The sequence below is a fragment of the Strix aluco genome, chromosome 24, assembly GCF_031877795.1.
Source record: "Strix aluco isolate bStrAlu1 chromosome 24, bStrAlu1.hap1, whole genome shotgun sequence".
Classification (NCBI taxonomy): domain Eukaryota; kingdom Metazoa; phylum Chordata; class Aves; order Strigiformes; family Strigidae; genus Strix; species Strix aluco.
In genome coordinates, this window is record NC_133954.1 from 10,541,086 (window position 1) to 10,555,247 (window position 14,162).

Consider the following 14,162-nt stretch of genomic DNA (forward strand, 5'->3'; position numbering starts at 1 on the left):
TATAAGAAATGTGCTTTTAATATACAACATTGAAATTTTGCTAAATGCAGTGGAACAAGAATAACATCATACTGTTACGATGCAAGGAATGAGACTGGTGCAGCAAAAGGTCTTGTTAAAGGGCACAGTACATAGGGCAGATCAGACCTCTTCAGGGAATGGAAAACAGGAACTAGTTTCAGCTAACATGCACCTGTACAACAGTCAAATTTTTTCAAACAACTATAAATCATAGATGCTTCTAGGACGTGCCTTTTCTTATTAACACCCATCTGAAAATCCTGTATATTCAGGCTTCCTGAAATATATATGAAGTCCTCTAACATTTCTTCTTCAGGACCTGATGTAGCCAGTTGGATGCTCTAGAAGCCTTTACCCAGTTTGGAGCAAAGGTAGTCATAAACGCTGGAAGGATGATGATTTAGACCTGTAGCTCAGCTGCCTGGTACTTCAGCCTCCTCCTTTTAGCGCCCTTTTCAGAGCTGCTATGTTGGTGTCAAGGTGGTATCCCATCAGGTGGCATTTGCAAAGATGTCTTGTAGAAGATAAGCTTCTTAAAAGTCCTATTTTAAATCATATGCAGTCATATTTTCATGTAGACTAAAAACCATCTCATTTATGAGCTGGCTAGTCACACAGGTGTGTTCAGATGTGGTTTAACATTTGTCCTGTGTCAGTAGGAAGAGATCAGGAAAGCGGGCATATGGTATGGATGAGCAGACTAATACCTGTGGGAAGACAACTTGGAGGCACTGGGAAATCTGGGATGGACATAAACTCCTCATCTCTCAGCCACTGAAGTATCTACAACTTAATGTAACTGGCCTACTTTTAATGCCTAATTGGAAAGGATTTGCAACAAATGATCATAAGTCCAGGGAAACATGTTTTGCTGGCCTGAGAGCCAGTTGAACTTTTGAGTAACTGACACGGTATAAGCACTCTCCAAAGGACATCCCTCTCACCTAGCTGAAGTAGCTTGTGCTGTACACATACTGGTTCCTGAAAAGTACTTTGTTCATATGCCTTTACCCACAAAAGGATGAAAATTCCAGCTGGTTAGTGTCCTAGCACTACTTAAACTCTTTGGAAGTATGGGACCCCTGTGTGAAACTTTACTGTACAAAGTGCACTATTTACAGTCTAAAAGTCAATCCAACCTTTTACTGATCGCTTTAATCTGAGTATTCACTTTTGAATGACAGCTGCTAGTCAAGATTTTGATTCTGGAAGGCAGTGTCAGCTTCTGACTTTGTTTTGTTTTTCCTCATACAGTCTCCTAGATAGACCAGCAGTTTTGAAGTGAATTTGACATATTTCCCTTTTCTAATCCCTATATTTACAAGACATTTTTACACAATCTTTCCCTTAAACAGATGATAACAAGCTATGGCCTAACCCAGTTGACTGGCACCCAAAATGAATCCTTGTTTAGTTTCTCTAACACAGTTTTCAGCTGATTACATGCACTCTGGAGATCTTCTTTCACCAGTACAGTGTCAATTAAATGGCCATACTGCTCTTCAATGAATGCTGCTGAATTAATAATTTCCTGCTGTTCTTCATCCTGCTGATCAACACAAGAAGATGGTATGAAATCTACAGCATGTCCTTTTAATTCTAGCATTTTAAAGTATATTACCACAAGTCATTACTTGGTAAGGAAATTAAACAAGAGCGGCTAACATTAGGCAAAGGTATGTAAGATATTACAACTGAGATCAAGGAGCAGTATGCTACTGCTGGGATTTGGTAGGCTATTTCAAAAATGCAAGAACTGGTAGGGAATGGGAAAAAACATGTTACAGGAGGGACATAAGATGGTGACACTGCATTTTATGAAGTTAGTCTCTGCCTAACCTTACACCTGGAAATCATACTTCTCAAAAGTTGAAAAGGAATGCTCGACCCACCATCCCCAAGTTCAGTAATTTTAAGGGCTTACATGAAAACTTACCAAGTGAACTACGTTCTGTTACCTATAAATTCAAGCTCAGGTTACCCAAAGTAATGACATTATGCACTCTCAGTATTTCTGTTCACATTTACACATCGCCAATTTGCAGTTGGTCTAGGTTTGGTCCTTGTAAGACATCCACATGCTACATTTTGTGTGTACCTGATTAGCAGCCTGGGTGGGTGTCACTCTGGAAATATCAGGAATAGGTGGCTACCTTTACCATTTGATAGGGCTGCTCATCAGAACTGTAAAATGATTATTAGTTTATCTGAGTTTGGTAGCAGCTTCCCCTGCTGCAGCCTTGAGTGATGTACACAGATCCACATGGAAGATGTGCACTTTGGTTCATGTTACTTATATAGTCAAGTTTTAAGTTGAGTCAAAAATCTCACTCTCTCTGTCATGGAAGAGGAGCTCTTCCATATCATAGAAGTGCTAGCCCAAATACTTCTTTCATGTCTAAAAAGAAGAGATCAAAGTTAGAATACTTACAAGGGGGGCTGAGATTTCTTCTGACATGGGAGATTTTAGGACATATTTTTTCTTTTCTGGAATGAGAGGCTTCACAAAGATAACATAAGGCTTAAACTCAGGAGTCCTCAAGTGCTTTACCGCCTGTGAACAGATATTTTTTGTTACACCATTTTTTAATTTTTTTTTTGTTGTTGTTATATGTCAATGATCTACTCAAACTGGGTTCAACAGTTTCACTAGTACACAGTGTGGTGTGAAGTCCTGCATACTATACATCTGACCACAGTAATGTTTTGCTCTTCAAAAGAGGGGTTAATGTCAGTGTCCTGGCTAGCTTATAAGAGCACGTGAGCTTCCTGGAGCATGGTCTAACTGCACACCTGCTTTGCTATACATTGTGATATCACCAACAAGGACATGGCAAAAGATACTGAGAAAAGTATACCAAAAAAAAAAAAAAAGATGACTTGACAGGCAAGTTACGGTTTGCTTTGCTTAAGAGGCCAAACACTGGAAATTTTAAATGTGGAATTCATCTGAGGAGGTATTACAAGTCTTTTCCTAGCCCAGTTACAAAATCTGAATCAATATTTCAAAGATTAAATCCCAGTATGGAGGGATTCAGAGCAGGTATACTGGCACCGATTACAACACTAGCAATGCTTCAGAGACAACAGGAAGGAACAAGAATGAAAAACCCATCCACACGCTCTAAGCATTTTCTCTACGACTTGAGCAGGCTAGGACAGTGATGCACATTTCTCCTACAGCAAGGGAAAAATCCCACAGTGAGAACTGATAAAGTGTCATCTGGGCTGTATCAGACATCTAGGAACTAAACACTGCACTGCTTTCTAAAGAGCCCTATTCCGCTTAGCTAGCAATCAGGCCACCTCTTAGAAACACAGGTTCTGAGAGCAGTACTGTTTTTTGCAGGGCAAGTAGCCACAAATGGCGAACGCATCAGTTACTTAGGCTGGCAGCCTAGTAAGAAATACTTGCTTTCTTTAAAATAAGCTGCAGAACTTACTTCAGGTACCACATCCACCAAACAAACCTTCTTTTTGGCCATCACGGACCGGATTGCCTCAAGACTTGTACCATACAGATTTTCTTTGTATTCTCCATGTTCCACAAATCTAAAAAGTCAATGCATTTTTAAATACCATCCACAAAGAATATTTAACTTACAATATTTGATAGCTGTTTACTGAAGTCACAGTAGTCAAAGGGGGTGTGTGTGTGTGTTTCTTTTTCCTGATTATTTTTTTTCCTTCTGGTTGCTTAGTGGCAATAGTCTTCACATGTCACTAATAGCTAATCAGCAGTACTGACAAATAGGGGAGGAAGCTGCATTATTAGTTCAGTTGACTGGTGATCAAGCCTAACAGAAGAAAGAGGATGTTTTTCACAGAAAATAGAACAAAGCTGGTAAGGAAACAGACTCCAATTCTTCAATCTCCTGGGAGACCGGCCAAAAATCTGTACTTCAGAAAACACTCGCTCTTACAGAAAGTTCTTTATATCCACAGATTCAGTCTACAGCACACTTTAAAGTGGACTTATGAATGAAACTTGTTACCCATCATACTAAATGGAGAGTAAGTAGGCCCAACTACATTAGCTCTTATTTTCACTACATTAAATTCTGACCAGTCATACTACTTACGATATGCAGGCTTAAATGCTAGCTTAAAATCCTCCTACTAGTCCTATGTTGTTTCTAAATTGCTTCTTACTAAATTTCTGAGTTCACGCTAACAGCCTAGACTGAATAAAAAGCTTTTTACCTGGGAAGCTGAACCCTTCTAAAACAGCTGGAATTCACACTTCAACTTCACACCTGATTTCAGTATTCATATGATGTAAGATTTAACTAGCAATATTTTTTGAATACAGTCAATTATGCCTGTATTTTAAAATGAACTCACTTGTTTTGCTGCACATCTGTCTCAAATGATTGCTTAGAGACAAAATTGTATTCTACTCCCTCTTTCTCATGACTTTTCTTTGACCTGGTGGTATCTACAAGAGAATGGAAGCAAGACACAGGAGACACATCAGCCTTTGCATACAACTGTATTTTCTCTGTTTAGTTCCAGTCACATTTTTGTGACCTCAAACAAGGTAGTTACACACTGGCAAATTCAAATTAACAGAAAATATAAATCAAACATTACAATTCTGTTTTAAACTCAATCTCAAAAATTGTAGGACCAAAAATGAAGTTGTTTTGCTCCCAAGCATGCTATAACTAACACAAAAATTAGGAGACACACTTCTTACATCCAATAGAAACAGTAGAGTATATCCTGTGGAAAACAATATGTCTTAGCTGTTTGGAATACTGGACTCTCATTTTCTTTGAAAGTTAGAAAATAAAAATAGGAAATATATGAAGTGCTATTATGTTACTTCTGAATTTAAAGAATATCCCTGGCTGTTTTCCTATGCTACTGTGAAACTTACATAATTATGTATGTCCCTTACCTCTGATGTCCTAATTTCTTTTAATAATTGTTATTGCTGTAGGAGAAGCTTTGGTAATCATGCTAGAAATTTATGCCTGGCCATAAAAGTGATGTCTGCTATTTTTTGTGTACATGTTTAAATTCAAATAAAAATTACACATATGAGTTCTACTGCTAACTAGTTGAACGTCTGCCTGACATTTCTTAAAAGTCTTCAATAACATATAAACAGTGCCCTAAGTGTTGATTTTTTGGATTGCAAAAGTAGCTTGTTCGGGAATACAAATATTGATGGAATTTTTTTTGTGTCTAAATTTTTTTTTGGAAAATAATCCAGAAAAAAATTTCAGTGTAACTCTAGCCACAGAATCATGCAGCAGAATCACTAATTTCTCTGTCACTGTGACTGCTGGTTTGAACAACCTAAATACAGTAATCAAAAATCTTAAATCTTGTAAAAATTTTGACTTGGTTTATTGCTGACTACTTTTTTTTTTTTTTTTTTAAACTTTAGCTGGTATGATATTCTGAAGAAAAGTCATCCTCTTTTAAACACTTATAATGTTTTGGCTGAATCTTAAGATACTAGTTTTTCACACTAGTTCTTTTTGCAATTTACAACCTTATTTTTTGTTCCTGCATTCAGTTTCTCATTTCTTTAATGGACCCAGAAAATGCAATCTGTTCACCTGGGAAAACACAATTGAAAAAAATCAACCAAGTTGACAAAATTCCGAAGTGTGTATGTGCCAAGTTATGTAGTGATCTGTTCCGCTATTAAGGACAAACACAGTATATTACCATGAGAAAAATAATTTGAAGTACTTCTGAAATATGCATATAATCAATAGTCAAACCACAAATTACCATTCATCAAAGCACTGAGCACTATACTACTACTATACCATTTATGGAATAAAGTGGCAACACAGAAAAGTCAGTAAGTTTTACTCACGTGGAACTGCAACACCATATTCCTGTGGGTTCTCTGACACAACTTTCTGCTTGAGCTCACTTAATTTGGCCCCCAAACAACCTAATAAAATAGAACGACTGACAGATTTCTGTGTGGAATGAAATACTGCAAAGAGAATAAATGATATCAATTTCTCACAAATAATGATAACAGGAGTGTGCTTGAAGAAACCTGTACATGAGAGACCTCATCACCTGCCACATTCTGCTTTGAAAAACATCATCAGGAACAAACTGAATCCTGAACAGCTGTTGGAAAAAACATTTGTCAGAAAACCTGACATCTTAGCAGTCAGTTTTATGAGATACCCTTGATTTCTTGGGTATCTAGGAAAACTGGCTTAACACAAATATGTTAAGCACACTGAATTAAAATAGCATGCAAAATTCTGTTAGATAATTCTAAAATCTACCTTTTCAGCCACTTTTTATCCACAGCATAAAGTATGCACATGTTTGAGTGAAAACCAATGGAAAGTGAATCAGAAAAATGAGAAATAGTCCTGCATCATTATTTTTAGGAGGATTTGGTGCATTTGGTTGGGTTTTGTTTGTTTGTTTTTAAATGTCATTTAGAAGAAAAGAACAACTTCTGACCAAACCCAGAAAAACCTTTAAAAAAACCACCAGAACCACAAAAACCAAAACCAAACACCTAAAGAAAGCCTCTTGGAGTGCAGCCGGTAAGGGAAGAGGGAGATATGTGAAGAATTCTGAATCAATTATGTATCTCACCAATCAAAACCACCAGCCTCTGCTGTTCACCAGGCTGCTGCTGATACTTCGTGACTTCTTCATACGTTAGGAACTCTGCTGCATCTGCCTGCTCAGCTTGCTTTCCTTCATTCAGATTGTTCTCCTTCTCTTTACGACTTAATCTAAAGCTCCTGCGTAAGCCAGCTGTAGAGGAAAACAAAAGATATATTAAACTGTGTCTCTACTTATCTAAATTTTCAATCTCCTTCAGCTAGTAGTTACCCTTTGAATACGAGTTACGAATTTTTTTTATAAACAAATCAGTGCTCATATGCTAATCTTACAATGAAAAATCTGTGTATCAGGTAGAAAACCAAGCACCCAATCTATAATAAAACCCCCCTCATATCACCTTGAGTTGCCAAGTGTTGGCTATGCCTCTGCAGAGAGATAATTCAGTTTATGAATATATGGGAAATTAACATAAATAAGCTAGTTTTTCTTCTTTAATATGGGGGTAGTTTTTTGGAGTGGGGTTTTGTTTTGCTTGTGGGTTTTTAGGGTTTTTTTGGTGGGAGGGTGTTAGGGAAGAGGAAAGGGATTTTCGTTTCTCACCTATGTACTGTCCGTTGAAGTATCCTTCGCAGTCACAGTCTTCTGTAAATTAAAAAGCAGGGTGGGGGGAGGGTAAGGGCACAGGGGAAAGGCAAGTGAGAGGGGAAGAGGGAGGTATCTTAAACAGTGCCTGCGATACAAGTCTGGGTCATTGCTGAGGGAAGGAGAAGTTTTATATCCTCCATTATACACACAGACTTTTCTAACACGAATATTAGTGATACAAAAAAATTATCTGCCTTGGCTAGTGGCTTGTGTTTTAAAAAAAATCTTTGATGTCGATAATGCACAAGAAAATTTTACATCTCAGTAGTTACAGATCCTGGAATTTATGCTCTTCAACATTTATTACATTTCATCAGCACTGCTGCTAAAAGTATAATATTCAGACTTAAGTAAAAAAGAATAATCTGCAAACACAGAGATCTTTTTTTAATGTACGACTTTACAAATGGGTATGATTGTGTAAGAATAATTGCCTCTTCTGACATTTCAGGCTCATTTGGGCTTGAAAAAAAAAGGAATCAGAGATGACTGAAATACGAGCTCTAAACAACTTCATTTTGACTAAGTTAAATTATCATTGCTTATTAATTTTTTATTAAAAATTTAAAGTTGATGCTTTTGTCATACACACGTATGCAAAATAATTTACGAATCTACGTTAAAAAGAGCCAGCCTACCCCTCCTCAAACTACAACCACTCCCAAGGCCCCTAAAAGTATGCAAAATAAACCATGATACTTAGCTGCAAAACACTATGCTGCTATGCTAAGACAAATACCGAGTTCTCATACTTCCTGAAAGAAGACTATGTGGCTTGTTAAAATTTATGCACCTGTGCACTGCAATATCCACAGAACTCTACTCATTTTAAGAAGGAGGTGTATGGTTTTGGGACAAGCCCAATCACAGGCAAAAATATATGCAGCTTAAACTTTAATAAAATGCACCAATCCAGAGAAGGTTTTGGTTTTTAATGAATAGTTGCATGCAGTTATGTAATCAAGCAATGCCAACGTATATTCATAAAACATTATGCCTACATTAACAGAAGATACTAGTAGCAACAGCTAAGATCAGAGCTATTTTCTATTGTCGAAGATAGGCTCTAGTTTCATACTCGTGCTTCGATAGGTTATACCAGTCACAGCCAGCTAATCATCACACATTATGATTAGTACTTTCACCAAAGTTGATGGAATACCAATACTTAGAATGTTATTCTCAAGAAGCATGTGTAATGTGAAAAAAATTAAAAAAAAAATAAAATCGCAGCATGCAGAATTCAACAGAAAATACCTGATATTTGGAAAGGCGTGTGGTACAGTGACATATAAACTGCATGGGCCCAACACAGTTGCTCGTAATGAAAATAACACAGAAAACAGTCCAAATGAACAGTGAAGAAAAATCAATTTGGTTTGATACAGGTGCTCTAAGATGTTAAACCCCAATATTTGTTAAAAAATACCAGATAAAGACAGCATTTAACTTTCAACTCTTTCAACCTCACTCAGAAACCTACAGAACACGTAAATGAATATCAGAAGACACAAATCTTTTCTCTTGAATCGTGAGTAAATTTGAAAGTTATCATTACCTACGTCATCAATCCAAATTAAATTAGTTTAAATAACAACTCAGGAAGAAACTGCTGTAGGAATAAGCTATATCTACTATTCCCTTTGCTTGGGGGTTTAGAAAGTATTTTAGAAAATGCATTGGTTGTTTATATTCACACAGAAAATGAGTTAGCAGGGTACCTACCTTTATCAGAAGACTGATCATCTGTAGTTAGCATGAAAGGCAGAGTTGGTATGATATTAAAAGACTGGCAAATGATTGAGTAAAATTAGAGGGAATGGAATGGAAGGTTCTTCTGGGCTGATTTGCTTAACAGGCTTTTCTATCTTAAAAAAAAAAATGCAGTAATGTACCCTTATCAACTGATTAAAGATTTTTTTGTTAAAATTCAGTATTATAACTAGTTATCACCTTAATTGTCTTATGAACGCCTGAGAAAAAGCCTAAGTAGCAACACTCATTACATGCCTCCTAACATTGAATGTAATGGAAACTAATTTGGAAAAGCTTTGTTTAAATCAATAATGCTATTTTACGATTTGGTTGAGCATCCGCCCTCCTCTTTGTAGCAGAAGAATACCTGTATCTCTTCATTACATGTGCCATGCACCACGGGTCAGAAGTTCACTTATATCGCTGAAGATGGGCAATTTCCAGATTCCTAGCCTACATGAGGGTGACACAATGTCTGGCATCAGTGTCACATGGCTGCCCCACCCATCAGTAACAGCTGTAGTGAAGTACCCAAGAGCAACAGGAACATTATATTCTGGGATAATACAGAATGTCTTCTGCCCTTCATCACTGACTAGCAATTTCATCACAAGTAGCAGTTTTTGTGTGAATAATTCACTGACAGAGGCTTCAGAGCTGTAAATAAGAATCACCTCAAAGTCTACTTAAGACCAGCTCTGTAATGCTAAGCCTGAAATGCAGACGGTAGTGCCAGCTCCAGTGACTTTTATCCTCCTTAAAGCTACAGTTTAATTTCATATGAGCCTAGTCATTTCATGCACTTATGTAAGAATTTCAAGAAGTGTGGAGTGGGTTACTTTTGCAGCTTTCAAGTTTCAAACCATAGAAAAAATGTGAACACTAGCATATTTTAAAGCATCTAAACAACGTGTAAGGCCTTATGTTCTTGAAAGCAGGAAGAGAGGGACAGCCAGTTTTTTTGAAAACAATAAGCACTAGCAACACTGGATAAAGCTCAAACCCAAATCCTCTCATGTGGCAGCTTGTATCCATGCAAATCAATCAATGACAGATTACACAAAACATGTTCAAACACACCATTATTGACGTAACAGAAAAATACCGAGAGGTTGGTATCAACTAAGACATCACTGAAGGAACAGAACAAACTTACATAATGGTTTCTTCGTAGTTCTGGGATTCTGAAGAGTGCCTATTGTTCTTCTGTAAGTCAACCGTCTAATAGAAAATAATTATATGTTAGCCATGTCAGCTCAGAATTGTAAAGAATGTGTAGCATGTTCTAACATTGAAAATAAAAAATGAAATAGTGCTTTTCCTTGAAAAACATAAATGTCTCTGATTCAACATTTTAAAAGAGTTTTTCTTTAAAGCTGTGAGGGTCCCAGATTGCTACTGATAAGTGACTGAGAGAGAAGATGGTAAAACATTTTAGGTTTTCATACATCAGAGCACAAAAATCAACAGCACATTACATTTTTCAATGTATTTTTTAATGTAATTTCCTTTTCTCCACCCAATCTTTTTTGCAAGATTAAGAGAACTATTGTATTCTATTCTATTTCTGCTAAGAATCCAACTTCTATTTGCCATTTTTACAAAGAATAGGTAAAATTCCTGTCTGCCACAATCCTAAAACTACTAACCTCAAAGAGAACTCAGAAGTAGATAACCTTTGTCCAAAACAATCACTGCAGTTATGCACACTTAGAAATTATCCATTGCCTTCCAGATCAGTTTGGAGTTTTCTGTAATTTACTAGTAAACCCAGCTTGTGTAGAAATGTAAGAACAGGGTATCAAGTAAAAATTTCTGAAGTGTTAAAATCATGAACCAGAGCTCAACTCCTAATCTCCCAGTCTTTGCTCAAAAGAGACAACCCCACCCCACCCCAAAAACCCAACGCCAAAAAACCCCGAACAACCTAGCACAAAAAAACCAAACCCCAAGAAACCTCTCACTGCTAGCAACAGAAACCACATTTTCTTCCCAAGTGTTTTTTGCAACAGACCAACATTCATAACAGACTAAAGAAGATGCTCAGGCATTTACAGTCACTCAGGGAAACGGACACTGAAGCCATTTCTATATTCTTACATATACTGAAATGTAGTTTACAACAACTGAAAAAAAAAAGGACTATGGTGCAGCAGCATCTGTTGACATATATGCATCCATAGGAAGAGGGATACAGCTGTTCAGGCAGAATTTAACTAGTATTTCAAAGGAGCATTCATACAGTGGTGTAAAGTCCTCTATCAGAAACCTTACGCAAATCTTGGAGGCCAGCAATAGCATCAGAACTGTTTAATTTTTGGACACCCCACCTTTGTAACACCTACAATCCAAAGAAGACACATCCAGTAATTTGGAGTAAGAATCACACAATGAGACCACTGGCCTAAATCAGATTCCTTCTTAAATATACAGACTTCTGTACTGTAAATACAAGACTTGAGGGATATTTTTGCTTTAGAAGATACACCTGTCTTTCTGTGAAAACAAAGAAACTTCAAGCTCTAGAAGGAATCCAGGTCCAAGCTAAAAACTTTTAGGACCCAGAAAAAGGATCATACCCTTTTTTTCTACTACTACATGCATAAATTCAAAATTGTTACAATAAACCAGCATTTTCTCTTATACTATGGAAGTACAAGTCTGTGAAATACAGAGTCTCCATAAGCCAATAGGGTCAACAGACTGACATTCCACATTTCATTTCATACAGGCTTGTGTAGCAAGTGCTTCTGTCCTTATGCTACAAAGCATAAGTCAATGACAAATTAGCCAAGAAAAGCTAGGAAGTTTATTATACAATTGGAGAAGATGCAGCTTTTTAGCACTTTTCTGTAAGCATCTGGTGTGCACCCTGACATGATCCTGCCCTTCATTTCCTGTGAAAAAAAGCAGCATAAAATCAGTGTGACACTGTTTATGTGGAAAAAAAATAAATCTGTAATCTTCATTGACAAACCTTTCTTGGAACTGTTTTGAGGGGATCAAGCCTGCCCTGAGGTTGGTATCTCCAACACGCTTTGCTTGCCACCATGTGGGATCATCTTGGCTTACAACTTCTAGGACGTGTCGTCTCTTAAATGGCAGTCCAGCCTCCTGGCAAGGAATGGCTCTGTCTTCTTTGGGATTATAGCAGAAAAGCGCCCTCATAAACACCTTTAAAAGAAAGTAACATAGCCTTTCTTCTTTTCCTATTTGGAATTTCAAACTACTCTTAAAAGGTTTCCCCAGTGCTTACACTGCTAACTATACTCTTTATCTCTCCTTTATGCTTTACAGTACTCCAAAATACTGAAACCTAGCAAGCTTCACCTGTATTTTGACTTGCTCACGCAGAAAAATAAACTAACTTTCAAGCACATATCCAGTCATTATGTAGTGGCATTGTGGAACATGGGACTCAAAGTTCCAAGAAACACAGTTCAGAGTCTATGCAAGTACAAAATGCAACAAAGGAAAAAAGATTAAGGGGAGGAAGAAAACAATAAAAAGGGATTTATAGCAGAGTTGCCCAATTATAAAGACTGTCCTTAAAAATAATCCTTTAATGCATCAAAATCTACTATTCAACTTTGGATTTCTATCTTACCACTATTTAACACATCACAGAACTCCTTTTAAAAGTGATTTGCAGGGCTTCAAGGAGAAATTTGGCAACTGAGAGCAGGGAAGCAGAAATAGAGGTTAACAGAGGAATCCTGTAAAGGGACCAGTTGAACAGTAAGCCACTGCTGATCAAGGAGGGCAAATGACGCAGAGAGGCCTGCTGATGTTTGCAGTGGGCTAATTGGGTCAAATGATGAATGCAGCTCCGTTTACAAATAGGTCTGTTTTGACTCAAGTGAATGGCAAAATGCCCAGAGATAATGGACAGATAGAAGCTGTCATGGTAAGAGAAGACTGGCAGGAACACCAATTTTAATTATGTGAACAAAAAGAAGAGGCTAGATTTCAGAAATGCTATGAAAGAACATGTGCCAAGATGATGAAGAAGAGAGAAGTCATCTAAATAGTTCTACTGAATAAAAAGGGCACTGTATTTTACAAGAAGCTGCTCTACTATCTTTATAGTTCAATTGTGGATCTGTGAGACTTCTCACTGCAACAGCAGGAATCTTGCATTTACAGAGATGTCAGAATTGTGTGTATGTGAAGACGTGTGCTTCAGTATTTCACCAAGTTGCATACCTTGCTGTCTTTTAGACGATCTTCTTCTTTGATGGCTGGAATTATTTTTAATGTTATGGATCCCTGAGACTGAGCCTGAGAAAGAGAGAAATGTTTTTTACTTTGAAAGTAGGCCAAGGATATAATGCAGACTATTCAAGTTCCAGTTTAGGAGTTAGCGTCTGTCTCCTCAGAACTTTAACAGGCCAAGCTAATCCACTATTTAACTTCATTACAGAGACTATCATGGTGTTCCATAAATCCTCCACAACAGTGTCTTCCCCATGGAGACATCTACAGTAACTACTTGGCGAGAACATATTAAGACCTGCTTTAAAATTGCTTCAGTTGCTTTTAGCAGCTGCATTAATTTCTGGATTACAGTTCACAGGGCATTAAATAACTTCAGTGGCTTTTAGTACGACACTAACTTAAGTTTTTGCAGACTAACCACTTCAAAGCGCTCCTTTGAAAAATACTGCTATATTTTCCCACAGAGTGGCTAACTGGTTAGGATGAAATGTAAACATCTACAAAGTAAACATCTACTTTCACTCTAAAGATCTTTGCTAGTAAATGTCAATTATTAGTTATAGTAAATTAAAAAGCACTTCTAGGTGCTTTGAAAATCTGGAATAGGTTCCTCGGATCTATTTTAGATGCCTTAATTTGGATAAGATGAACCATGTCCTAGAGAAGTCTGCTGTTCTGCACGGATTAAAAAGGAAACCCAGACAACAATCTGCTTGGGCAACATTTGTAGCTCTTCCTCAAAAAAAAACCCCAAACTGTGAAAAAGAAACTATTACATTGAAGGCACTTAAAACAGGGCAGATGAATAGCATCCCAGGGTCCCCACAAATAAAACTTTACACAGTATTTCAAAACACGATTTTGATCCTCCCCCTGCCCAAGTTAAAAGCAGTCATTCTCCTTATTCAGGATTATTTTGATCTAAATTTAAATTGTGTGATGGAACCAATGCC

General features: G+C 37.2%; 1 protein-coding gene across 15 annotated transcripts in view; it reads right to left on the reverse strand.

Moving 5' to 3' along the window:
* The window catches only part of MPP3 (MAGUK p55 scaffold protein 3), a 25,381-nt gene continuing 11,219 nt past the window's right edge, over positions 1 to 14,162 (reverse strand). For 5 of the 15 annotated variants that reach the window (XM_074849869.1, XM_074849865.1, XM_074849870.1 and 2 more), the window contains 12 exons: positions 13,198 to 13,272; positions 11,969 to 12,165; positions 10,148 to 10,212; positions 8,962 to 8,982; positions 8,494 to 8,532; positions 7,192 to 7,233; positions 6,616 to 6,780; positions 5,861 to 5,941; positions 4,366 to 4,459; positions 3,465 to 3,573; positions 2,453 to 2,575; positions 1 to 1,570 (listed from right to left, as the gene is read on the reverse strand). In XM_074849869.1, coding sequence (XP_074705970.1) covers positions 1,388 to 1,570; positions 2,453 to 2,575; positions 3,465 to 3,573; positions 4,366 to 4,459; positions 5,861 to 5,941; positions 6,616 to 6,780; positions 7,192 to 7,233; positions 8,494 to 8,532; positions 8,962 to 8,982; positions 10,148 to 10,212; positions 11,969 to 12,165; positions 13,198 to 13,272 — 1,194 coding nt within the window. In that variant the 3' untranslated portion in view covers positions 1 to 1,387. Of the gene's footprint in view, positions 1,571 to 2,452; positions 2,576 to 3,464; positions 3,574 to 3,625; positions 3,819 to 4,365; positions 4,460 to 5,860; positions 5,942 to 6,615; positions 6,781 to 7,191; positions 7,234 to 8,493; positions 8,533 to 8,961; positions 8,983 to 10,147; positions 10,213 to 11,968; positions 12,166 to 13,197; positions 13,273 to 14,162 lie in introns of all 15 variants that reach the window. The other 10 variants (XM_074849868.1, XM_074849863.1, XM_074849867.1 and 7 more) reach the window with 8 other exon arrangements.